Here is a 27,269-nt window from a genome sequence, read left to right as displayed (position 1 = left end):
AAAAAGGTTTAAACTCACACTGAAAAGGTTTCTCTATCAGGGTGCCTGTGTGGCTCAGCCAGTTAAACATTTGCCTTAGGTTCAGGTAATGGTCTCAGGGTCCTGGGGTTGAGCCCTGCATGGCGGAGGCTTGGGGGTGGGGGTGGGGGTGAGGCAAGTTGGGGTGTCCCTGCTCAGCAGGGAGTCCGCTTCTCCCTCTCCCTCTGCCCCCCCCCCGCTCCTTTTCTCTCTCTCTCTCTCTCAAATAAATACATAAAATCTTAAAAAAAGAAAAAGTTTCTCTGTCGACTTCAATGTGGGAGAAGCTCTCTAGTTTCCCCAAATTCTTTTAGGCCTAATGTCAGCAAATCTGTTAAGCTTTCAAAGCACCTTGAGGGTGTTTTCTGAGGCCCTCTAGTTGCGTTCAGTGTGCTTCCTGACCCCGCGACTCGCGAGCAACCGAGGGTGAGAAACTTAGCATCTCTCCCGGCACCGTGGGCGGCCCGCCCCTTGGTGGCCCGGCCCGGCTCCCCGTGACCTCCCAGGGTTCAGTTTGGGCGCTTGCTCTCAGGCCGCGGTCCCCGCGTTCCCGCCAGTTATTTAAGTTTCATTTCTCGCTGCGACTGCCGGCTCCTCCTCCCGTGGCCTTTCCCGAGGCCAAGTCTCCCTTCTTTCGGGGAACAGAGAGCGCCAGGCATGGACCCCCGGCGCGGAAAGGCCACGCGGACAGCCTCGAAGGCCGGAGCCGCCGCGCCCAAGGCACAAGGAGTGAAGGGTCCCCCGACGGAGCCCAGCGAACCTCCCGCCGCCCTTGGGACAGCCCGGCCCAAAGCACAGAAGTGCGGCCGGGTCGGGGCACCTGGATCTGGGCGTAAGAAGCGTGCCCCGGGCTCTCCCGAGAGACCACCGGTGCGCGCGCGGAATGCCTGTGCCAAAAAGGCGCCTCTGGGTGCTGAGGACGCGGTGGAGGGGCTGGCGGTTCCGGCGGGGAAGCTGGCACCTCCTGCGGCCCCGGGGCCGCCCCTTCCCAGGACTGGATCTCGCCGCGAGAGGGGCGCGCGCGCCCCTCTGGAGCAGAGAACCCTGCCAGAGCCCACGGAAGTCTCCGGCCTCGGCCTCGGCCTCGGCCCGCTGGTTCCCGCCTCGAGACTCAGGAAGAAGGGGGCGGCGCCGGGCGCCTGGAAGCCCCGAACTGTGCTGGAAAAGTTGAAGCTGAGGCGCCAGGAAATCTCAGTGGCGGCGGAGATTGTGAACCGGGTTGTGGACCACCTGCAGCGGAGATTGCAGAGCTGCGAGTCCGAGTTCCAGGGTGTCTCGCGGCTGTGCACCGGAAGCTACTACGAGCGCGTGAAGGTGAGCTGCCCAGCGCCTCTCCTCCCGCCGACTCCCTCGCCCCCGTCCCCAGCCTGCCCGATAGTCCCAACACCCGCGGGTTGCGCGGTCCCTCACTTCCCTTCGAAAGTAACTCAGACTCTTGTTCCTTTGTGGCCTGTGACTCAGTTCCAACCAAAGAGAAGAACAGCTGTTCGTTTACCCATCTGTACATCCAGCGAACGTACAGCTAACCAACATTGGTGCCAACTACTGTCAAGACATTACTGTTGGGAAATTCCAATGTATGGATTCATTCATGCAAGCAGATTGTATGGAGTTTCTGTAACAGGGCTCTACTTGGTGTGCCCTAGTCAAATTCCGACTTGGATAATTAGGAGTGCGAAAAATTACACAAAATTGGTATAACTAGGAGCATTTTTCCTATGGGAAAAATTATAGGAAGAATATCTTCAGTCAGTCCCCCAGCCACTGCGGACTTCCCCTCTCCCCAGTTTTTTTTATGCCAATGTCATGGTAACCTCACAGTGAGTGATTTAAAAAAAATTTTTTTTAAGAAAAAGATCTCCTACAGACCCTAAAAGTGTACCTCCTAAATACACATACAGCGTGATTGTTTCAGGGTATGTATTCCACGGCTCCCTTTGTTTGTGTGTGGCTGAGTTATTAAAGTCTTCATGACAGTAGGCGTTGAAGATTTAGGAGCAGGTTTCTTTTTTCTTTTCTTTTCTTTTTTTTTTTTTTTTAAGATTTTATTTATTCACTTGTCAGAGAGAGATCACAAGTAGGCAGAGAGGCAGGCAGAGAGAGAGAGGAGGAAGCAGGCTCCCTGCCGAGCAGAGAGCCCAATGCGGGACTCGATTCCAGGACCCCAAGATCATGACCTGAGTCGAAGGCAGCGGCTTAACCCACTGAGCCACCCAGGCGCCCCTAGGAGCAGGTTTCTGACTAGAGAATCTTTCCTGACCAGTGATGGTTGGTTTTTTTGTTTGTTTTTTGTTTGTTTGTTTGTTTTGTTAAGATTTTATTTGTGTGTGTGAGCGAGCGAGCGAGCGAGCGAGCGAGAGAGAGAGAGAAAACGAGCACAACCAGGGGTGAGGGAGTGGGAGGAGGGAGAAGCAGAATTCCCGCGGAACAGGGAGCTCGCTGGATCCCGGGGCACTGAGATCACGATTTGAGGTGAAGACAGACATTTAACCATCTGAGCCCCCCGGGCGCCCCTAGTGGCAATTTGTTTAGTTATGTTCTCACCTAGTCCGTTTTTTCAGGGCCAGGCTGTGCACCTGCAGGAGATCTGTTAAAATCTTGGGTATAGCATGAAGGAAGTAGAGGCTGATAGCATTTAGGTGACTGTAATTTATTTTATAGTAACCTATTGGCTTTATTCAATTAACTTCTCTTCTTCAGAAGTAAATTATTGTTAAACTCTAGATTTAGGTTTTTAGAATTATAAACTCCTGATAGCAGGCCAAATATTATGCATCTTTGTGTTTCTAAGCCTTAACACATAGCAAGTTTTCAAACGAATGAATGAACGTGCTCAAGAAGAAAGGATGGGTGGTTTCTCTCAAGACCTCTGTCTTCTCAGGGTAGCAGATTCAGACTTCATTCCCACAATAAGCATCTAACCTGGTAGATTTCAGTGGAAATTAAACCTTTCATGTATTTTTCTATTGGCTTGCCACCTGGATTGTAAACTCCATCGTCACAGAATGTTTTACATAAATTGTAGCCTAAATAGCTGCCCAGTGATATTTGTTTATGGCCAGAAAGACAGTGTATATGTATCAGTCTTTGACTCTTAAAACTCTTTTAGCGCTGAAGACTATATAATTCCATCTAAAGTGTTTTGGTAGCCAAATGAGCAAAATTTTCATTAGATTGTTTGGCTTAAGTGTGATTCTTATTACATAAATATCATTCAGTTCAGACATATGGAAGGAACGATAGGATGTTTAAAGAAGTTTCCTGTCGGAACCAGTCTCCTTTTTTTTTTTCTTTAACGTAAGCTCCACCTCCAAAGTGGGTCTTGAACTCAGAACCCTGAGATAAAGAGTGGGGCATACTCTACAGACTGAGCCAGGCCAGCTTCCCAAGAACCTGTCTCCTTTTTATTTTTATTTTTTTAAAATTCAATTTCTATAAGTAATCTCCACACCCAAAGTGTGGCTTGAATTACAACCTGAGAATTACAATCTGAGATGAAGAGTCATGTGCTCTTCTGACAGAGCCAGCCAGGTGCCTCTCCTTTTTAAAATCATACACTGGTGGAAGAAATTGAATGAAATTTGTTTTCCTAAAACATGTATTGATTTTTAAAACTGATACATTTTCTTTCTTTCTTTTTTTTTTTTTAAGATTTTTCTTATTTATTTAACAAACAGAGATCACAAGTGGGCAGAGAGGCAGGCAGAGAGAGAGGGCGATGCAGGCTCTCTGTTGAGCAGAAAGCCCCATGCAGGGTTTGATCCCTCATGACCTGAGCTGAAGGCAGAGGCTTTAACCCACTGAGCCACCCAGGTGCCCCAAAACTGATACATTTTCATCTTAGAGTTGATTCATTGCCTGGTTCCAGCAGTTAATCCTCTGGCAGGCTCCCACAGCCCACTACCACTTTTCTCAGCCTTTCCCATAGTCACCCCTTTTCCATGTTGATGTCCCTGGAAAGTTAGGAAAAGCATATAGAAGAGCAATACTATTCCTGTTTATTTTATTCACTGTTATCTTTTTGGTGTATTTTCTTCTGTTATGCATCCACTTGGATTTCAAAGCTAGATTCCAAACTCTTTGTAACTGATAAAAAATAGACACACCTCTCAATAATTTATTTACTTGTTTCCATATTGACACATTTTTATTCATATATTTTATTGTAATATTGTCAAGTTTTAGGTGAAAATTTGGAAATTTTGGAATTATCCAGAAATTCTTTGAGTAATTGACACTCCATAATGTTCTCTTTGTCTCTTTGCAATTTAGCAATCATAAGTTTGGGCTGAGTGTAAGGCTATATAGAAATCAAGTAATTGTAGTGGTTCTAGCCAGTAGTACATTAACCAGTAAAGAGAAGAACTACAGCCACATGCAACAATGTGAATGAATCTTGTCATAATGTTGAACAAAAAAGGAGAAGATAAAGGAATACGTAGAGCCCATGTAAACAAGGCAGGAAAAAGAAGCAAAATACGTAAGATCAGAAAAAGAATAATAAAACTTATTTATGCAGATGACTTGAATGAATTTTTGTACAAACTATTAGAAATACAGTTGGCCTTTGAACAACACAGGGACTAGGGCCTTCAATCCTTCCCCATCCATGCAGTCAAAAATCTGCATATAACTTAAATATTTTTTTTATTTTTTAAATTTTTAAAAAATTTATTTGTCAGAGAGAGAGAGCACACACAAGCAGGGAAATCAGTAGGTAGAGGGATGGGGAGAAGCAGATTCCCTGCTGAGCAGGGAGCCCCACATGGGGCTCAATCCCAGAACCCTGAGATCATGACCCCAGCTGAAAGCAGACACTTAACTGACTGAGCCACCCAGGTGTAGCTGCATATAACTTTTGACTCCCCAAAACCTTAACTACTACTAAGAGCCTAGTTTTGACTTTTTGATGAACAGTAAGAGTAACACATACTTTGTTCATTATATGTATTTTATATTGTATTTTACAATAAAGTAAGAAGAGAAGAGAAAATGTTACTAAGAAAATCATAAGGAAGACACAATATATTTATAATACTGTACTGTTTTAAAAAAACAACAACAACCATATATAAGTGGACCTGCCCAATTCAAATCTGTGTTGTTCAACTGTTATTAGTGAATTTAGCAGGATTGCTAGATACAAAGTCAGTAAACAAAAATCAAAGTACCTCAATATATTAACAACAAAAAGAGTGTAAATGAAATGTAAAAATGCCATTTATGATAGCATCAAGATCATCAAATATTTAGGAATAAATCTTGCTAAAGATGATAAAAATTTTAAAATATTGCTGAGTAACTTTGAAAACAGACTAAATAAATGGAAATCTATATCATGTTCTGTTTTCCTCAAGTTGATCTATATAGATTCAGTGCAATTTAGTCAAAGCCCTATCAATTTTTTTGATTAAATTGACAAGCTTATTATAAGACTTATATGAAAATGCAAAGGTGGAGGTGTGCCTGGGTGGCTCAGACAGTTAAGCATCTGATTTCTGACTCAGCTCAGGTCTTGATCTCAGGGTCCTGAGTTTAAGTCCCATGTTGGGCTCCACGCTGGGCATGGAGACTACTTAAAAAGAATGAAATGAAATGAAAAGAAAAGAAAAGAAATGCAAGGGACCTAGAATAACCCAGGCAATTCTTTTTTCTTTCTTTTTTAAAAAGATTTTATTTATTTTTTTGAGAGAGTCAAAACAGAGAGAGTGAGAGAACATGGGGGTGAGGAGGGGCGGAGGGAGAAGCAGGCTGTCCCAGAGCAGGGAGCCCCATATGGGACTCGATCCCAGGACCCCGAGATCATGACCCGAGCCGAAGGCAGACGTCCAACCAACCAAGCCACCCAGGTACCCCAATCCAGGCACATCTAAAGGAGAAAATGTTAGAGGATTTACCCTATCAAAGAGCAAGACTTTCTATAAAAATACCCTAATTAAACAGATATTATTGGTGCAATGATAGACAAATAGGCTAATTGAGTAGGAAGTCCAGAGACAGACCTGCATATATAATTCAGTTCAGTACAAAATATATGCAATAGTGTAGTTCAATGGGAGAAAGGATGGTTTTTTCAATAGTTGATACTATTGAATAGTATTGAATAGCAGTTGGATAGTTGCAATAGTTGAATAGCAATTGGATAGCAATAGTTGATACTACTGAATAGTATTGAATAGTATTGAATAGCAATAGGATATCCATGACAGCCACCAACCCCACACATCATATACAAAAGTTAATTCTAGATATAAAATAAACCTAAAGATAAAGGAGGAAACAACAAAGCTTCTAGAAGAAAGCATAGAAGAATATCATCATAACAATGGGATGTACAAATATTTCTTAAATAGGACACTAAAATTGCTAACCATAAAAATAGATAAAATGGACTTCATTAGGGGGCGCCTGGGTGGCTCAGTGGGTTAAGCCGCTGCCTTCGGCTCAGGTCATGATCTCAGGGTCCTGGGTTCGAGTCCCACATCCGGCTCTCTGCTCAGCAGGGAGCCTGCTTCCTCCTCTCTCTCTCTCTCTCTCTGCCTGCCTCTCTGCCAACTTGTGATCTCTCTCTGTCAAATAAATAAATAAAATCTTTAAAAAAATGGACTTCATTAGAATTGAACTTCTCACCATTGAGAGAATGAAAATGCAAGCCACAAACTCAAAGAAGTTACTCTCATGTATATTTGACAAAGGACTAGTACAAATCAATAAGAAAAAGACAAACCGATTTAAAATTGGGCAAAAACACTTGACTAGATGCTTTAGTATATAATCCAAATAACAACAAACATGTTCAACATCATTAATCAGCCAGAAAATGTAAATTAAAATCGTGATGAGATTCTGTTACACATCTATCCACTAAAATGGCTAAAATTTTTAAAGGCTTGACAGTTCCATCTTAGAAGATGTGGAGCAACTGAAACTGCTTTGCCTTGATGAAGAGAAGATAGGTTGGTATAACCTTTTGGAAAATTGACACTTTGTTCTAAGGTTAAAGATACGCTTATCCTATGGTCCAGCAGTTCTACTCCTAGATATATACACAGTGGAAATGAGTGCTCCTGTCCACCAAAAGGCATATGTAAGAGTGCTCAGAACAGCTTTGTAATAGTTCAAAACTGGAAATAATCCAAATACTCAAAGACAGAATAAGTAAATGTATTCTGATATATTCCACTAATCCAGTAGTATACTGCGTAAGATGAAAAAGAACAAACTACCAACACATGTAATGGTATGGGTGAATCTCACAAATGTAATGTTAAAAAGAGTCAGTTGTAATAGAGTACATTTTATATGATATTCTTTATATGGTGCTTCCAAACGGGAGGCTGAATTTTTGGTGTTAGAACAGTAGGGACTCTGGGTGGAGGTTTCTGAGAGGGAATGGGAATGAGAACCTTCTGGGCTCTGGGGGTGAGAATAGGGCAGCGCCAACAGAGCTCCCAGTTCCTATTGAGATTCAGCCATTTTTCTGGAACAAATCCTCCCTGGATTGTTGCAAACTCCTGGTTAATATACAGATCTGAAAAAGTTGAACTGACGAATCTGGCCCGTGTTCTTGTTGCTTTTATGGAAGAGTGGATTTTCGCAGGCTCTTACTTCATTCTCACTGACGTCACTCCCGAGAGTTTGACTTTCATAGTCAGCTCAGGCTGCCATTACAAAAACACTATAAACCAGGTGGCTTAAACAAAATAAGATTATTTTCTGAGAGTTGTGGAGGCTGGAGGTCAAAGATCATAGTGCAAGCATGGTTAGGTTTGGGTGAGGACTCTCTTCGTTGCTTGTAGACAACCACCTGCTCCCTGTATCCTCACTTTACTCCTCGGTGCATGTGGGCAGAGAGAAAGGGATCTCTCTTCCTCTCCTCTTCCTCTTCCACCACCTCCTTCTCCTCCCACCAGTGTTATCAGATTAGCACCGTACCCTCATGATCTCATTTAACCGTCTAAAAACCCTGTCTCGAAGTACAGTCACTTTTGGGGTTAGGACTTCAATATATGAGTTTGGGGAGGACACGATTGAATATACAACACAGCACATCTCAATCTGGACTAGCCCCATTTCATATGGTCAGTAGACATATATGGCTACTAGGTACCCTGTTGAGCAGTACAGTTCAATAGCTGTGCTTGAAACATGCTCCTGACTCATGAGAGATTTGTGGTATTTTTACTACAGGAAAAATAATCATTTGACATAATTGCTGATTCATAGATTATTTTTGTGAGGATGAAAATGGTTCTTTGAAGCTCCTAAAATGCTGTGGTTCAAAGACATTAATGTAGTGCATGACTTGGCACTCGCAGTTACTTGGGTGACCAGCAGCTCTAACAAGATGGCCTTTGCTCAACTAGCCAGCACAGAGCTACACATGTTTTTAATTTTTTTATTTTTTATTTTATTTTATTTTTTTAAAAGATTTTATTTATTTATTTGACAGAGAGAGATCACAAGTAGGCAGAGAGGCAGGCAGAGAGAGAGAGAGGAGGAAGCAGGCTCCCTGCTGAGCAGAGAGCCCAATGTGGGACTCGATCCCAGGACCCTGGGATCATGACCTGAGCCAAAGGCAGAGGCTTTAACCCACTGAGCCACCTAGGCACCCCTCATTTTAAGTTTTTTTTTTTTTAAAGATTTTATTTATTTATTTGAGAGAGAGAGAGAGAGAGACAGTGAGAGAGAGCATGAGCGAGGAGAAGGTCAGAGGGAGAAGCAGACTCCCCATGGAGCTGGGAGCCCGATGTAGGATTCGATCCTGGGACTCCGGGATCATGACCTGAGCTGAAGGCAGTCGTTCAACCAACTGAGCCACCCAGGCATCCCTCATTTTAAGTTTTTAATTCAGAAAAAGCTGGTACGGATTTTAAAAGCTTGCATGATATAATTTAAAATTGTTCTAAATTATAAAAATAATGCATACTCTTGGTTAAAAAAAAGTATGGATCCTACAAACCAAAACAATATTACTCTCCTAGTTTCACTCATCCCCCTACCAGAGGGTATGGATCTTAGGAATCTTGCTTTTCAAAGTAGTGTGTTAAGTGAACATTTCAAGAAAAAAATTGCAGTTGCTTGGAAAATATTCACAAAACAACATTTCAGTGCTGTTTTTACTATTTCTTAGATTTCTTCTCCTAATGAATTTGATATAATGTTCAAACTGGAGGTCCCCAGAATTCAGCTAGAAGAATATTGTAACAGTGGTGCTTATTACTTTGTGAAGTTCAAAAGAAATCCTAAAGGAAATCCTCTGATTCAGTTTGTAGAAGACGAAATATTATCAGCTTCTAAGATGTTATTCAAGTTTAGGAAGATCATTAAGGAAGAAATTAAAAACATTCAAGGTAAGATTTTTGACTTTTGATTCTTGAAGTTCTTCTTCTTCTTCTTCTTTTTTTTTTTTTTTTAAAGATTTTATTTATTTGAAAGAGACAGAATGGGAGAAAGAGCATGAGAAGGGGGGAGGATCAGAGGGAGAAGCAGACTCTCCACTGAGCAGGGAACCCGATGTGGGACTCGATCCTGAGTCTCCAGGATTATGACCTGAGCCGAAGGCAGCCACCCAACCAACTGAGCCACCCAGGTGCCCTGATTCTTGAAGTTTTAATCATACCTACTAATTGCCAATGTACACTCCTCTACTGACTTTTTTTCCCCCCACATCAAGCAGTTAAAGTGCCCCGGTCATAACAGGGTTTGAGGGAGGCCTATATCACACAACAGCGTGAGCACCCAATCATCATACTTATGAACTACAAAAGCATCCTCTCCTGATCTTTCTTTCTTTTTTTTTTTTTTTTTTAAAGATTTTATTTATTTGTCAGAGAGAGAGAGGGAGAGAGAGCAAGCACAGGTAGACAGAATGGCAGGCAGAGGCAGAGGGAGAAGCAGGCTCCCCACCAAGCAAGGAGCCTGATGTGGGACTCGATCCCAGGACGCTGGGATCATGACCTGAGCCGAAGGCAGCTGCTTAACCAACTGAGCCACCCAGGCGTCCCCTCTCCTGATCTTTCTTGACCTCTCTGCAGCAGACTGTTGATCAGTACCTCCTAGAACCAACTCTTTGCTCTTGATTTTAGTTTACTACATTTTCTTGACATTCTTTCTAAATGTTGATTAGTTCTGTTTTGGTCTCCACTGAATATTCACTGGACAGCTAGCTGCCTTATGCCTCTGGATACATGTGGTTGCATAAAATCCCCCGGGTTCACCTCTTTTTTTTTTTTTTTAAACTTATTTTTTATTTTTTAATTTTTTATAAACATATAATATATTTTTATCCCCAGGGGTACAGGTCTGTGAATCGCCCAGTTTACACACTTCACAGCACTCACCAAAGCACACACCCTCCCCAATGTCCATAACCCCACCCTCCTTCTCCCAACCCCCCACCCCCCAGCAACCCTCAGTTTGTTTTGTGAGATTAAGAGTCACTTATGATTTGTCTCCCTCCCAATCCCATCTTGTTTCATTTATTCTTCTCCTACCCACTTAAGCCCCCATGTTGCATCACCACTTCCTCATATCAGGGAGATCATATCAGGGAGATCACTGAAGCTTGTAAACACAAATTACACCGAGTGCTCTGAAGGGAATGAACTAGGGGAAATAGTGGCAATTGGGGTGGAGTAAGACCCCAAGGCAGAAAACAGCAAGCTCAAGGAACAAAAAGAGGCCTGTGTGGACAAGGGGAAGAGTGACATGAATGAAGTTGAAGAGGTGGCCAGGGTCTAGATTGTGCAAGGACTTGTAGATCCTGGAAATGAATTCAGATGATTTCATGTTCATTCAGGTTTTAATGAAGGAATAATGATTGGCTTTGTATTTTTTTTAAGATTTTATTTATTTATTTGATAGTCAGAAATAACAAGTAGGCAGAGAGGCAGGCGGGGGGTGGTGGTGGGAAGCAGGCTCCTTACTGAGCAGAGAGCCCAATGTGGGGCTCGATCCCAAGACCCTGAGATCATGACTTGAGCCAAAGGCAGAGCTTTAACCCACTGAGCCACCCAGGCGCCCCTGGCTTTGTATTTTTAAAAGTTTACTCTTGCTTCTCTGGGGAAGATATTCTAAAAAGACAAATAAGGAAAAGGAAAGAAAAAGGAAAATATTGAAGTAATTCAGGTGAAAGACAGTGGTGGCTTACATGGAGGATGGGATGGAGAGAAGCAGACACATCCAAGCTTGTAGTAGTGTTTACTTCTGGAGTAAATGTAGGGGTTGAGAGAAATGATTGAATTAAAGAAAGCCTCCAGGTTTCTGACTGAGCACCTGTGTGGATTGATTGTACCATTTTCTAAGATGGGAAGGACTGAAGAGGAACGTATCTTGAGGTATGAACTAAAGGAGTTTGGCTTTGGATATATTAAGTTGGAGATTCCTGTGATACACTGAAGTGAGAACGTTATGTATGTAATTGGATATGGGTTTGAAGTGCAGAGGATATGTTCGGGCTGTATGTGAACATATAAATGGCATTGGCCATAGACGAGACCGTGTAGGCAGAGAGCATTGATTCGTTTATTCATGAATCAGTATCCACCGATCCTCTAATGTGCCAGATGGTCTAGGTGTTGGGGATAAAGTAATGAACAAAGAGATGAAGACCCTCACCCTTCTTTTTTTTTTTTTTTAAGATTTTATTTATTTATTTGACAGAAGAGATCACAATTAGGCAGAGAGGCAGGCAGAGAAAGAGGAGGAAGCAGGCTCACCGCTGAGCAGAGAACCCAATGTGGGGCTCGATCCCAGGACCCTAGGATCATGACCTGAACCGAAGGCAGAAGCTTTAACCCGCTGAGCCACGCAGGCGCCCCACCCTCACCCTTCTTTACCTCATGGTTAGGTAAGGGCAGACATACAATTAATAATGAATGGAAACCATAATTATCTTATATACTAGAAAATAGTAAGTTTTATGATGAAAAAGTATAGCAAAGTGAGAGGGACCAGGAGTGTTGGGGGTAGGATGGGGGAGGGGGAGTTGCAGTGTTAAGTAGAGTGGTAAGAGGAGGAGGATCCCATTAGAGGTTGGGAAGAAGAGAAGGAGCATAAGGAGACTATGTGACTTTGCAGAATGAGGGGTCAGGGTGTAGAATGCTACTGACTTCCAGAAACCATAGGATTTGGTCTATAGTTATGTGGGGTTTGTTGGTGCCTTTGACTTAATAGTTCCAGTGGGGTCCTGTACAGACAGCATGTGTAGGCATATCCTTACAAAGTCTCTGCTGTAAAGGGCACAGAAAGGTGGGTAAGTGTGGGGAAGAGGCAGGGTGGGGTCAAGAGAGAGGGATATTTGAGAATGAGAAATACTGGAACCCTTTGTATATAGATAGAAATGATCCGGTAGGGAGGGAGCCGCCCCTGAGGAGGAGAGAGGGAACAATTGAAGAAACAAGGAGCTTAGATGGAAGGGGTAGCCTTTGTGCAAGGGTGGCCTTTGAAAGGTAGATGGACACTTCTTAGTAGGAATAGGAGGGTAATCTTAATAACATAAACAGCTGATTAACATGTATTTTGTATGTTATATGTAGTATATATTATATTCTTAAAGTAAACTAGAGAAAAAAATGTTAAGAAAATCATAAGGAATGTCTACGTCAAAATAAAAAGTCTCTGCACAGCAAAAGATACAATCAACAGAACTAAAAGTCAACCTACGGGGGCGTCTGGGTGGCTCAGTTGATTAAATGACTGTCTTCTTCTCAGGTCATGATCTTGGGGTCCTGAGATAGAGTCCTGCATTGGGCTCCCTGCTCACCGTGGAGAACTTCTTTTCCCTCTTCCATTCTTCCTGCTTGTGCTCTTTTTCTCTCTCTGTGTCAAATAAATAACAAAATCTTTAAATTAATTAATTAAAATAAAATAAAAGGCAACCTACAGAATGGGAGAAGAGATTTGCAAATGATATATCCAATAAAGGTTAGTATCCAAAATATACAAAGTACTTATTAAACTCAACACCAAAAAAGACAAATAATCCAATTAAGACATGAACAGACTTTTCTCCAAAGAAGACATGCAGATGTCCAAGAGATATATGAAAAGGTGTTTATCATGACAACATCAGAGAAATGCAAATCAAAACTGCAATAGGATATTACCTCACACCTGTCAGAATGGCCAAAATCGGGGCGCCTGGGTGGCTCAGTGGGTTAAGCCGCTGCCTTCGGCTCGGGTCATGATCTCAGTGTTCTGGGATCGAGTCCCGCATCGGGCTCTTTGCTCAGCAGGGAGCCTGCTTCCCTCTACCTCTCTCTCTGCCTGCCTCTCTGTCTACTTGTGACCTCTCTCTGTCAAATTAAAAAAAAAAAAAAAAAGAATGGCCAAAATCAAAAACACAAGAAACAACAAGTGTTGGCAAGGATGTGTAGATAAAGGAACTTTAGTGCTTTATTGATGGGAATGCAAACTGGGGCAGCCACTCTGGAAAACAGTATGGAGGTTCATCAAAAAGTTAAAAATATAACTACCCTATAATCCAGCAATCACAGTACTGGGTATTTACCCAAAGAATACAAGAACATTAATTCAAAGGGATACATGCACCCGTATATTTATAGAAGTATTATTTACGATAGCCAAGATATGGAAGCTGCCCAAGTGTTTATTGATTGATGAATGGATAAAGATGTGGTATATGTATATCTACAATGAAATATTATTTAGCCATGAAAAAAGAATGACATCTTGCCATTTGCAATCATATGGATTGAGCTGGAGAGTATAATGCTAAGTGAAATATGTCGGTCAGAGAAAGACAGATATCATCTGATCACACTCATACGTGGGATTTAAGGAACAAAACAAAGGAACAAAGGAACAAAAGCAAAGGAACAAAAAGAAACAGACTCTTAGCTACAGAGAACAAACTGATGGTTACCAGAAGAGAGGGGGGAGGGGATGGATTAAATAGGTGATGGGATGGGGCGCCTGGGTGGCTCAGTGGGTTAAATAAAGCCTTTGGCTCAGGTCATGATCCCAGGGTCCTGAGATCAAACCCCGCATCCAGCTCTCTGCTCAACAGGGAGCCTGCTTCCCCTCCTCTCTCTCTGCCTGCCTCTCTGCCTACTTGTGATCTCTGTCAAATAAATAAATAAGTAAATAAATAGGTGATGGGATTAAGGAGTGCACTTGTCATGATGAGCACTGGGTGATGTATGGAAGTGTTGAGTCACTATGTTATATACCCGAAACTAATATCACATTGTATGTTAACTAACTGGAATTTAAAAACTCAAAAAGAGAAAATCATAGGGAAGAGAAAATACATTTACAGGATTGTACTGTATTTACCAGAAAAACACGCATTTAAGCCAACCTATGTATTTCAAACCCATGCTGTTCAGGGGTCAGCTGTATTTAAAGTGAGAGGACCTAAAAATCTACTCTCTGAGCTCATTTCCAGTATTTAGTGTAGTAGTATCAATGACAGTCATCATGCTTACTCATCCTACATAACTGTAACTAATATCTCCCCATTTTCCCCACCTCCCCATCCCCAGTAACTACCATCCTACCTTCTGCTTCTATGTATTCTGCTTTTTTAGATTCCACATAAAAGTGAGGTCATGCAGTATCTGCCTTTCTGCATCTAGCTAGTTTCACTTAGTGTAATGGCCTCCAGATCACCCTGTCGTCACCAATGGCAGGATCTTCTTCGTTAAGGCCAAATGCTGGTCCATTGTGTGTACGTACCACAATTCCTGTATCCGTTCTTCCATCCATTGACACTTCGGTTGTTCCATGTCTTAGCTGTTGTGAATGATGCTGCAGTGAACACTCATTGCTCCCTTGTCTTCGTGCCCCCTGCCTCTGTGGTGTCACAGACACACACGCTGTGTGTTGGATAGTTGCTGTGGTCTTTGCGATGGCCCGTCTCCTCCCTGCCACTCATCTGCTTTTTCCTCCAGGCTTCCCTCCATACTGCCCCCCTATACATGTAAGTGAAAATTTTATCATAGTACTCCAAAAGCCCAACATCTTCAGGGGCTTCTCATCATTTACACCAGACAGAATTTTGACAATGCTTCTCTATGGTAGGTATTGATAAATATTGCTTAAATGGGGAAAAACACTTTTTTTAAAAAAAAGATTTTGTTTAGGGGCGTCTGGGTGGCTCAGTTGGTTGGGCAGCTGCCTTCGGCTCAGGTCGTGGTCCCGGGGTCCTGGGATCGAGTCCCACATCGGGCTCCTTGCTCAGCGGGGAGCCTGCTTCTCCCTCTGCCTCTGCCTGCCTCTCTGTCTGCCTGTGCTCGCTCGCTCTCTCTCCCTCTGTCTCTGACAAATAAATAAAATCTTTAAAAAAAAAGGATTTTATTTATTTATTTGACAGAGCAAGATCACAAGTAGGCAGAGAGACAGGCAGAGAGAGAGGAAGGGAAGCAGGCTCCCTGCTGAGCAGAGAGCCCGATGCGGGGCTTGATCCCAGGACCCTGGGACCATGACCTGAGCCGAAGGCAGAGGCTTTAACCCACTGAGCCACCCAGGTGCCCCAGGGAAAAACACTTTGCTTTGTGGGGTCAGTTTCTACTTTAGAACTCATTTTCACCTTACACTCAGCACTTTATAGATCTCCAATGAGGGATATATTATTTTTGCAGAAAATCGTATTGATAATTGCTGTCTTCCCCTTTTATACTTTTAAACAGGTATCGATGTCATTATGGAGAAGAAGAAGAGGGGGAGCCCTGCTGTAACACTTCTTATTAGAAAACCCAAAGAAATATCTGTGGATATAATCCTGGCTTTGGAGTCAAAAAGCAGCTGGCCTGCTAGCACCCAGGAAGGAATGCCCATCAGTCAGTGGCTTGGAACAAAAGTTAAAACCAATTTAAGGCGACAGCCATTTTACCTGGTACCCAAGCATGCGAAGGAAGGAAATGGTTTTCAAGGTAACTTGAATGCGAAGGTTAACTTACAGACAAAAAGAGGGGTCCGTCCTTTTTTCTTTTTCTTTTTTTTTTTTTAAGTAAGCTCTATGGGGTACCTGGGAGGCTCAGTCAGTTGAGTGTCTGCCTTCAGCTCTGGTCATGATCCCAGGGTCCTGGGATCAAGCCCCACATAGATCTCCTCACTCAGTGGGAAGTCTGATTGTCCCTTTGCTTCTCCCTTTCCCCCCCCCCCGATCATATTCTCTTTCTCAAATACATAAGCAAAATCTTTAAAAAAATAAGGTAAGCTCTATGCCCAATCTGGGGCTCGAACTCACTATCCCAAGATCCAGCGTCACATGCTCTAACTGTGGAGCTAGCCAGGCACCCAAGGGTTATTAATGTTATATCCTAGGACAGTAATTAGTGCCGTCAACATAACAAGAGCCATCAGGCTAAACAGACTGTAAAACGGGAGTTTGGTGAGGAATGTAATTGAAAAAGGCAGAGTTGGCTGAGGGTCACATTGAGCTGCGAGACGCTGCTGTGGTGTGTTTAGAGTCAGCCCCATGGCAGAAGACATCAAGACCAAAATTAAGAACTACCAGACTGCCCCTTTTGACAGCCGCTTCCCTAACCAGAACCAGACCAGGAACTGCTGGCAGAACTACCTGGGTGTCGACCTGGGATGACCGCGGGCAGAAGGCACATTTCCTGGGAAGATCTGAACTGGCTCCGCCCACCTCTCCTCTGTCCTCTGTCCTCCCAGGGTGGTGAAGGGGGGACCTGGATGCATGGTGATCCCCACCCTGGGATTCTGAATCATGGCCTAACTAATAATAAATACTCTTTGGAAAAGTGTAAAAAAAAAAAAAAAAGAAAAAGAAAAAGGCAGAGTTGAAGCAGTAATATCAAATACTCAGATTTAAAATGTCTTCTAACTCACATTGGAGTGTTATTTTTGCTTGTTTATTTTCAGTAGAGAAGGGCAGTACTAGCCTTGGAGTCAGCCTGCCCTGGGTCTGAATCCTGAGGCTTCTTCTCCTACTAGATGTGTGATCTGGGGCTAGTTAACCAAGTCTCTCTAAATCTGTTTGCTCATCTCTATACTGGTTTAATCAAAGCTACTTAAAAGTTTCTGGGGGTGAGGGCACACCTGGGTGGCTCAGTCGGTTAAGTGGCTGACTCTTGGCTTCAGCTCACATCATGATCTCGGGATCTTGGGATTAGGCTACTGTGTCAAGTTCGGTGGGGAGTCCACTTGAGATTCTCTCTCTCCCTCTGTCTCCCGCCCCATCACTGCGCTCAAGTTTTTTCTCTCTCTCAAATGAATAAATTTTAAAAAAATATTTTATTTTATTTATTTTTTTGGCCGAGAGAGAGAGAAAGAGACAGAGATCACAAGTAGGCAGAGAGGCAGGCAGAGAGAGAGGGGGGAAGCAGGCTCCCTACTGAGCAGAGAGCCTGATGTGGGGCCCGATCCCAGGACCTTGAGATCATGACCTGAGCTGAAGGCAGAGGCTTAACCCACTGAGCCACCCAGGCGCCCCTCAAGTGAATAAATTAAAAAAAAGAAAAAAATAGCTTCTGGGAAGGTAAAAATGAGACAGCGTATGTAAAATCCCTAGTTTAATCCAAGGCAGTTAAAATTAATGTTCTCATCAGAGCCTAGATTCTCATTCTCAGCCTTCTTGCCATTCCCATTCCTTCTTGCCCTTCTGCTGTGCTCCATGCAGCTACCTGACCTTTGCAGCCTCGGGTGCAGTTGGACCTGTGTACTGCTGTGTACTGTGTACTCCGTCTGGCGGGTATGGACAGGTTTTTCAGGTGGTGCTCTTGGGTAACATTCAAGTTCTGAGTTAGTCTGCAGATAAAACAGCTAAAATCATTTTAGGTGATTATTTTATTTTTCTCATAAATTAAGGACTTTTGATACCACTGCAGCTGGATTCCAGGGATACTGGACGAAACCACAAAATGTAGGAATCAAGTTACAAATTAGTATTGCTGAACAAATCCTGGAATTAATTAATCATGCTTAGTTTGATGGCTTATGTTTTGTAGACACATCATAACTTTTTACATTGTACATATATAGGAGTCATTTTCTGCAAGAAAAGTTGTTAAGAGGGAATTACAGATATCATTATTCATAATTTTGGAAAAGGAACACAGCTTTCTGCAAAGAGGGGTTGCCACCCCTGAATAATTTCTAGAATGGCTATCCCAAGAAACTCTCTCTGTATGTGATGCAGAAATCTTGACAGGACCCATACCACTCTCTTGCTGGCCTACTACCGACTGCCCTGGGCAAGACTGGGAGACAAATCAGATTAGGGATGAGAGAGCCCTCAGAGGCACTGTGGTCGTTCAAAGGCCCATGTGACTGGGTAGTTCTTCCTGTCCTTGGGTTAAGATCGAAGTGGAGGCTGGTGATGTGTGCTCAGGTGACCTTTGCTCTCTTGTTACTCTCGTTACCCTTGGCTGTTCTCCTCCTATCATTCTAGGTTATCTGTATTCAGGTTTTCCCCCTCCCCTCAAATCTCTGTGTCCAAATGACTGAACAGAGGGAGCATATTCGCAATGAAAATACTGACACTACATTGCAGGCATGCATTAACACCTATTTTAGTTTTTCTCTTTCCAAACATTTTACTATAAATTTTCTGGCCTCACAAGCTATATTTTTAAAAATAGAATTCATTTGGTTTTTAGTGAAAAATTTAAAAAAAATCTTTCTACCTATCTTATTTAGAAGTAATACCAGCATCCATTATCAAGAGTATAATTTAAAAAGTTGAAGATTTATTTGTAGTTCTTTTGTTCTGAAGATAAAAAGACAGTCATACTATCAAGCTTAAATCTGCTTGAAAAAATTTCTCCTGAGCTGAAAGCCGTTGTTTTAACCGACTGAGCCACCCAGGTGTCCCTAGATGTTGGATTTTCAATTTTGATTTATTTTTATATCATAAATTTATAAGGCATTCACATGGTTCCAACATCCAAGCTGTTCGCTCTTCATTCTTCCCTCCTTCCCTAATTGGAAATTCTCTTGTTTTTGGTTTACCTTTCATATAAGTAAACACATATTTGCATATATTCATATGCTACTCACCCTTTAAGATAAAAAGTACACCTTCTTTTTATCACTTATATCACTTAGTAAGATATCTTGAATACCGAGCCCTGGCTCTGTATGGAGGTAGTACCCATTCCTTTTCTCAGTCTGTCTTCACAACCAGTCAAGTAGATCTATACATAATTTTGCTAGACATTGCCAGAATCGCCTCCACAGGGATCACACAATTTGCAATCCCACAGCAATGTATCAAGAGTACCAATTTCACCCTCAGCCTTAGCGACAACACTCATTAAACTTTGGAATTTTTGCCAATAATCCAAAACGTGAGAAATGATAATGTAGTTTTTAAAAATAAACTTAAAAAAAAAGATTTTATTTATTTATTTGACAGAGAGAGAGAAAGACGGTGAGAGAGGGAACATAAGCAGGGGAGTGAGAGAGGGAGAAGCAGGCTTCCTGCCCAGCAGGGAGCCGGATGTGGGGCTTGATCGCAGGACCCTGGGATCATGACCAGAGCCAAAGGCAGATGCTTAACTGCCTGAGCCACCCAGGCACTCCTAAATTGTTTTAGCTTTTGCCTTTGGGAACTCTTTCAGTTGAATCTACCTTTTGTCAGGTCAAGTTTCCATCCAGATTTAAAATACTAAGAGGGACGCCTGGGTGGCGCAGTTGGTTGGGCGACTGCCTTCGGCTCAGGGCGTGATCCCGGTCCCAGGATGGAGTCCCACATCAGGCTCCCAGCTCCATGGGGAGTCTGCTTCGCTCTCTGACCTTCTCCTCGCTCATGCTCTCTCTCACTGTCTCTCTCAAATAAATAAATAAAAAAATCTTTAAAAAAAATAAATAAAATACTAAGAGATGTTTTTTATTTAAATTATGAATGCATGTTGTTTTATTAGCCGCGTTTCCTACTTCAGGTGAAGTGATCATTTTTTTTTAAGATTTTATTTATGTATTTGACAGAGAGAGAGAGAACACAGCAGGGGGAATGGGAGAGGGAGAAGCAGATTCCCCTGAGCAGGGAGCCCGATGTGGGCCTCGATCCTAGGACCCTGGGATCATGACCTGAGCTGAAGGAAGATGCTTAACAACTGAACCACCCAGGCACCCCTGATCATATGTTTTTACTCTGTTCTGTTAATGAGTCAGAGTAAATTGATTGATTTTGAAGTTATAAACCAATCATATATTTCTGGTATAAAACCAACAAATAATAGAATAGTCAGAATGTAAAAGAGTTAGCCATGGTAAAACCTGGGGAGAAGGGTTGGAAATCATTCTATTCTTATATGAAGTCTCCCAAGGAATAGTAAAAAGGCAACATTCCCTTGTTCATTTTACATGAATACAAAAACTTGCAAGTATGGTATAAAAAATGAACAAAAAATGTGAATCAATTGATTTAAATTATTATTGAAACAGAATATTTAAAAAACTGAACTTAACGATGTATAAAAGTACTATATCTTGTTATGGCTAATTATGCTAGTTAGCAGTTGATTATGCTAATTAGCAGCTAATTAAGCTCCGTGCTGCTCCCCACCATTTTTTCCTATCTCAGCTCATTGTCTTCTTCAAATCACTTGTTTTATTTTATTTTTAAAAATATTAATTTATTTATTTTAGAGAGAGAGAGTGGGGGGAGTAGCAGAAGGAGAGTCTCAAGCAGACTCCCCACTGAGTGCAGAGCCCATGTGAGCCTCAATCCCACAACCCAGGAGATCATGACCTGAGCCGAAATCATGAGCCAGACACATTAAGGACTGAGCCACTGTTCTGCACAAAAGATTCACAACTGCTGTGTTTTGGTTCCAAAAAGGAAAGAAAACTTTATTATTATTTTTATAAAAAGCTAATAGAAACCTATCTATTACAGAAAACAACAGAAACAGGAGAGGAAAGGAATCTACACAGAGATGAAGCTTATAGTAGGCAATAAGTGAAAATAAGGCAAAGTTACATCAAATCGAGTACTTGGAACATCCAGCCTTATCAGCTGGGGAACCCAGTAGAAACAGCCAGACTGGGGTCCCCATAGAGAGGCCTGGGTGGAGGGTCCTCCCCTTGGGTGAGACTTCCAACTGACCATCCCCATAAGGGCCATTATTATAGGGCAAATCACAGGGTTTGAAATGAAACGTGTTTGCCTACATGCAGTTTGGAGCAAGGTGCATTTCCACGTTATCATGTTTCTATGTTTTCAAGGAACCTGGGCTGTGTATCTGCCTCCCTTCCTGGATTCCATTCTGGGGGGCCAGCCGAGCCTGGAGCAGGAGGGGATGTGAGATACGATTTGTAGCTCCTGGCATCCAGAACAGAAGGGTCAGTTCTGACCTGGAAGCCAGATAATACAGTTTAAACAATCACTCCCAAGGTTATTCACACAGCACGAGTCTCACAAACAACATTCCTTAGCCTGCCTGTGTATATGTATGTGCAGGTGGTCAGTTATGCGGGACTAATCACCAAAATATCTAACCATACAGAACAGCTACCCAGGCGCCCTCAAATAACTTGTTTTAATATGTAATTACATTATTTTTCTATTTGCTTCTTTTGGTCTGTCTCCTCCTAGAAATCTTCCAGAGTGATATTTTAATGAAGGAAATCTCTTCAGCATTGTGTTATATTTATATATGAATGTTTTGGTAAAGTGCTTTTCTATTTTTCTTTTGGAAATTAAGAAGAAACATGGCGGCTCTCCTTCTCTCACATTGAGAAGGACCTCTTGAAAAGTCATGGACATTCTAAAACATGCTGTGAAACTGATGGAATAAAATGTTGCAGGTAACTTCCTTGTTTTGTTATAGATTATCTATGGAAAATTTCATTTTTTTTTAAAGATTTTATTTAAGGGCACCTGGGTGGCTCAGTCGTTAAGCATCTGCCTTCAGCTGATGGAGCCCCACATCAGGCTCCCTGCTCAGTGGGAAGCCTCCTTCTCCCTCTTCCACTCCACCTGCTTGTGTTCCCTCTCTCGCTGTGCCTCTTTCTGTCAAATACATACATAAAATCTTTAAAAAATAAAACAGTAAAGATTTTATGTGTTTATTTGAGAGGGAGAGCACGAGAAGGGGGAGGAGCAGAAGGAGAGGGAGAAGCAGACTCCTCACTGAGCTGGGTACCTGACACAGGGCTTGATCTCAGGACCTGAGCTGAAGGCAGGCACTTAACCGACTAAGCCACCCAGGCACCCCTGAACATCTAATTCTTTTTTTTTTTTCCAATTTATTTATTTTCAGAAAAACAGTATTCATTATTTTTTCACCACACCCAGTGCTCCATGCAAGCTGTGCCCTCTATAATACCCACTACCTGGTACCCCAACCTCCCACCCCCCCGCTGAACATCTAATTCTTTACTGATTTCATAGCTCTAACCTAAAGATGATCATTACTGAGTTGAGTCCTAGGGGCAGTGTGTGGCTGGATTGATACTGGACTATTATCTAGGAGATGAGCATGAAACCAGGGAAGCCAAATCCAAGGGCCCAAGGAAATAGTGTTGTTAGAAGGCAAGGCCAGAGAGCATATTCCTGAAGCTAGATCAGATAGTTGTATAAAGTCTGACCAAGTGAGAGGATATGATCACTCACCACAGCTAGCCACAACAATTGGATGTGTCTTAGTATTCTGGTGGCTTCAGGGTAATGAGTATTAATGTCAGAGTTGGAAGAGGCCAAAAGATCATTCTTATTGGATATTGATATTGTTGCCTTCTTCTGGATGGTTTGTGTTGAAGGCCAGGGACTGACTAGCTAAACGTGAAACAACACTAAGAGTGGGTAATTGTTTTCCTTGTTAGTACACACACCATAAAGAACTGAGATTGAAAAGAAATCATTTGAGTTTCTAAAGTTGTCCAGTAGAAGGTTCACAGAAGTTAAAAGGTCAGAACAAGAATGCCCAACGGGGGGCGCCTGGGTAGCTCACTGGGTTAAAGCCTCTGCCTTCAGCTCAGGTCATGATCCCAGGGTCCTGGGATCGAGCCCCACATCCGGCTCTCTGCTCCGTGGGGAGCCTGCTTCCTCCTCTCTCTCTCTCTGCCTACTTGTGATCTCTGTCTGTCAAATAAATAAATAAAATCTTTAAAAAAAAAAAAAAAAGAATGCCCAACGGGCAGGCATGGGAGGCTCTTTTATCTATTTGAGAGGGGGAGAATGAGAGAGAGTGAGCATTAGAGGGGGAAGGTCAGAGGGAGAAGCACACTCGTTGCTGAGCAGGGAGCCCGATGTGTGACTCAGTCCTGAGATTCTGGGATCATGATCTGAGCTGAAGGCAGTCGCTCAAGCAACTAAGCCACCCAGGTGCCCTGATGTTCTTTTTTTTTTTTTTTTTAAAGATTGTATTTATTTATTTGACAGAGAGCACAAGCAGGAGGAGTGGAAGGCAAAGGGAGAAGGAGAAGCAGGCTTTCCGCTGGGCAGGGAGCCCGATGTGGGGCTTGATGCCAGAACCCTGGGATCATGACCTAAGCCCAAAGCAGACGCTTAACTGACTGAGCCACCCAGATTCTTTAAGGCTCTGTCTGTGGGTTTTGAAACAGGCATTAAGAAAACTGTATTTCTGGGGTGCCTGGGTGGCTCAGTGGGTTAAGCAGCTGCCTTCGGCTCGGGCCCTGGTCTCAGGGTCCTGGGATCGAGTCCCGCATCAGGCTCTCTGCTCAGCAGGGAGCCTGCTTCCTCCTCTCTCTCTCTCTGCCTACTTGTGATCTCTCTCTGTCAAATAAATAAATTTAAAAAATCTAAAAAAAAAGAAAACTGTATTTCTGATAAGACTAGTTTTGTAATATTGCATCTTATCAACTACGAAATAACTGGATGAATAATTAAATATTTGCAGCCTAGTAAGACAAAAATCATTTTGTAAAAGTTAAAACAAGATTTTTCTAGGTACTAAATAACTGAATGAATAATATAAATATCTGCCAGTTTCATACATAAATTCATCCTGATAGAATATTTAAGCTAAAAATAAGGAAGAGGGAAGAATAAAATGTTTTTGAAACTTCAAAGCATATATTTCAAAACATAACCAAGGTTTAGAATGACCCTATAATTATATTTATGTCTTTATTGTTTTTTGTATTTTTATACATAATATCTGTATTGTTTATTATATCTTCATATGTTTTTCCTGTAAGATGCCTAAAGCTTTTTGTGGAATGAAGCAGGTTGTAAATAAATAAAAATAAGTGGTTTTCTTTTTTATTCAATAGGAAAGATTGCTTAAAACTAATGAAGTATCTCTTAGAACAATTGAAAGTGAAGTTTAGACACCGAAAGGAACTGGAAAAATTCTGCTCCTACCATGTGAAAACTGCCTTCTTTCATGTCTGTACCCGGGACCCACAAGACAGTCAGTGGGACACCAGAGACCTAGAGCTCTGCTTTGATAAGTGTGTGACATACTTTCTTGAGTGCCTCAAGACGGAACAACTGAAGCATTATTTTATTCCCGGATTCAATCTTTTCTCTCGGGACCAAATTGACAAAATAAATAAAGAATTTCTATCACAGCAAATTGAATATGAAAGAAAAAATGGATTTCCAGTTTTTTATGAATTTTGAAATTATATTTTCGAAAAGAATCAAGAATTAGAGTGACTTTATAATAATTGGAATGTTTGAAATTTGTCGCATCAGTGATCTACTAAAAGGAATGTAAATAATGATTTAGCTCTCAACTGTCTAAAGAAACCTGAATCAGTATAAAAGAATTGATCGCCTTACGAAAGAGATCAGTCAAAGAATAAGAAGCAGAAGGAGTCTTTAAGGTCTAAAAGCTTCACCGGTTTGGAATGAAAAGAAGAACATGGGGTGCCTGGCTGGCTCAATCGGTGTATGTGACTCTTGATCTCAGGGCTCTAAGTTTGAGCCCCATGTTGGGTATAGAGATTACTTACAAATAAAATTAGAAATACATATCACCTGAGTTAAATTCATCAAACACTCACTGAACACTACTTCTCACCTAGCACAAATGCGTGAGGAAGTTTGCAAGAGACAATATGAGAAATGATCATTGCCTCCACAAAACTGGTAGGCTTCGTTCAATGTTCAAATATATTTGGAAGCAGTGTCCTGTCCTATGCCAGAATAGGCAAGAAGGAAATGAAAAGATAAGTTCTTTTTTTTCCCCCAATTTATTTATTTTCAGAAAAACAGTATTCATTATTTTTTGAAAAGATAAGTTCTATATTGTCTCTACATGTCTCAGGAAATCCATAAAGTCATAGCAAAATATAGACCAACGCACATGGCCAAATATGAAACATATAATTTATTTTCCTTTATTATTTTTATTTTTAGTAACACTTTTTTAAAAAAAAGATTTTATTTATTTATTTGACAGAGAGAAATCACAAGTAGGCAGAGAGGCAGGCAGAGAGAGAGAGGGAAGCAGGCTCCCTGCTGAGCAGAGAGCCCGATGCGGGACTCGATCCCAGGACTCTGAGATCATGACCTGAGCCGAAGGCAGTGGCCCAACCCACTGAGCCACCCAGGCGCCCTTTAGTAACACTTTTAAAAGAGATTTTATTTATTTATTTCACACACACACAGAGGGAATACAAGTAGGGGTAACATCAGGTAGATGGAGAGGGAGAAGAAGGCTCCTCTCTGAGTGGGGAACCTGTTGTGGGTCTGGATCTCAGGACCCTGGGGGCAGACGCTTAACCAACTGAGCCACCCAGGCACCCCTTTTGCAACACTTTTATATGTATTTCTGAAAAGGTAATAAATGCATATGGTACAACACTGAAAGGAACGGATGGAATCACCCTTTCTCCTCTGCTCAGGCAGCATTCAATGTAGAGACTGTTCATTAACCTTTTCCTACTTGAGTATTTTGTACATTTTCTTATGGACTGTTGTATTGTTTTCTCATGGTTCTGTAGAAGTTCTTCATATACTTTGGATATTTATGCTTTGTTGCTTGTCTACATAATGAATAACTTGTGTGGTGTGTTTTTACCATTTTTGGTGTCTTTTAGTAAACAAGTTTTAAAAATTTTAATGTAGTTGAATTTTAATGTAGTTGAATTTATCAGTCTTCTCCTCTACAGTTTGTGCACTTTATACATGTCTAACAACCTACTTGAACATACTAAGAGAAAAGTTAGATATTTGGAGGAGAGTTTGGGGGACAGTGGATGCTAAATAATAGAAAAGTAGACCAAAAAAAGGACCAAAAAAATTCCAAACTTCTTTTAATTCCAGGGGAAAAACAAATTCGTGCAAGAAAAGTTCTGATTTGAGAATATTGCTCAGCTGTATTTATATATGAAGTTGAAGTAATATAACCATTGACTCCGTCTTATCAAAATTATGATGAGTTATTTGGGGAGGATAAGGGAACAGGCTGAGGACTTGTATGGTGACAGTGAGATTGAGGGGTTGGATTCTACAGTTTCCTCCCCCCCCAACAAGCACTCAGGTTTGATAATTGGCTGGAAGGACTCAGAACTCACTGAAACAGTTATAGTACTGTTTACTGGTTACAATTTATTACAGGGTGAAGATACAGGCTAAAATTAGCCAAGGGAAGAGCACATACAGCAGAGCCCTGGAGGATAGAAAACAGAGCTTCTGGGGGCACCTGGGTGGCTCAGTGGGTTAAAGTCTCTGCCTTCCGCTCAGGTCGTGATCCCAGAGTCCTGGGACCAGGCCCCACATTAGGCTCTCTGCTAGGTGGGGAGCCTGCTTCCCCGCCCACCTGTCTGCCTCTCTGCCTACTCGTTATCTCTCTGTCAAATAGATAAATAAAATCTTAAAAAAAAAAAAAAAAGAAGACAGAGCTCTGTTCTCTCTTCCCTATAGAGTCACAGATGCATTATTCTCTTGGATTCAGCATATAACAATACACATGAAATACTGCCAGTTAGGGAAGATCATCTGAGCCCCAGTGTCCAGATTTTTATTGGAGCTCAAGTGTTTGACTGTCTACATGTCTAACCTCAAAGTCCAACCACTCTGGAGGTCAAGACCCAAAGCCCCACAGTAAATCACTTTGTTAAGAGTTTCTGGCACGTTCCAAGGGCTTAGTGATTGATTACCTGCCAGAAGCCAATGGCCAAGGCAAGACTTCTCTTTGAGTTAGGTTACTAACTTGAGTTATGTATTTGTATCTTTATTACCTAGACACAAATCCCAGGAGGTGAGAGTCACAAAACCACCCTAAGAGTATAACCATCACAGGTATGAATGGGCTGAATTAAAATGCAATTTAGGCATGTTATTTAGAAACAGATAAAGGGCGCCTGAGTGGTTCAGTCAGTTATGAAGTGTCAGA

At 42.0% G+C, this 27,269-nt stretch overlaps 1 protein-coding gene and 1 non-coding gene across 2 annotated transcripts; one reads left to right on the top strand and one right to left on the bottom strand.

The window, feature by feature from the left end:
- Positions 1-654: 654 nt before the first annotated feature.
- On the top strand, positions 655-24,547 carry CGAS (cyclic GMP-AMP synthase). Its single transcript, XM_044237898.1, has 5 exons — positions 655-1,332; positions 9,152-9,371; positions 15,675-15,917; positions 21,663-21,765; positions 24,196-24,547. The coding sequence occupies exons 1-5, from the start codon at positions 676-678 to the stop codon at positions 24,545-24,547; spliced, it is 1,575 nt and encodes a 524-aa protein (XP_044093833.1). The 5' UTR covers positions 655-675.
- Positions 9,688-9,791, bottom strand: LOC122898329. The gene has a single exon (XR_006382995.1). It is a non-coding gene; the product is annotated as a small nucleolar RNA U13 (small nucleolar RNA).
- Positions 24,548-27,269: the final 2,722 nt, after the last annotated feature.

This window comes from Neovison vison, chromosome 1 (genome assembly GCF_020171115.1).
Source record: "Neovison vison isolate M4711 chromosome 1, ASM_NN_V1, whole genome shotgun sequence".
NCBI classification, from domain to species: Eukaryota; Metazoa; Chordata; class Mammalia; order Carnivora; family Mustelidae; genus Neogale; species Neogale vison.
The sequence above is the reverse complement of the archived record's forward strand: the minus strand, read 5'-3'. Positions and strand labels throughout refer to the sequence as shown.

What these genes read in the sequence shown, in the direction of transcription:
- CGAS (XM_044237898.1), top strand. Translation starts at nt 676, where the DNA reads ATGGACCCCCGGCGCGGAAAGGCCACGCGGACAGCCTCGAAGGCCGGA. An exon ending in AGAAATTAAAAACATTCAAG is followed by an intron (nt 9,372 to 15,674) that starts GTAAGATTTTTG and finishes ACTTTTAAACAG; the next exon opens with GTATCGATGTCATTATGGAG. An exon ending in GATGGAATAAAATGTTGCAG is followed by an intron (nt 21,766 to 24,195) that starts GTAACTTCCTTG and finishes TTTATTCAATAG; the next exon opens with GAAAGATTGCTTAAAACTAA.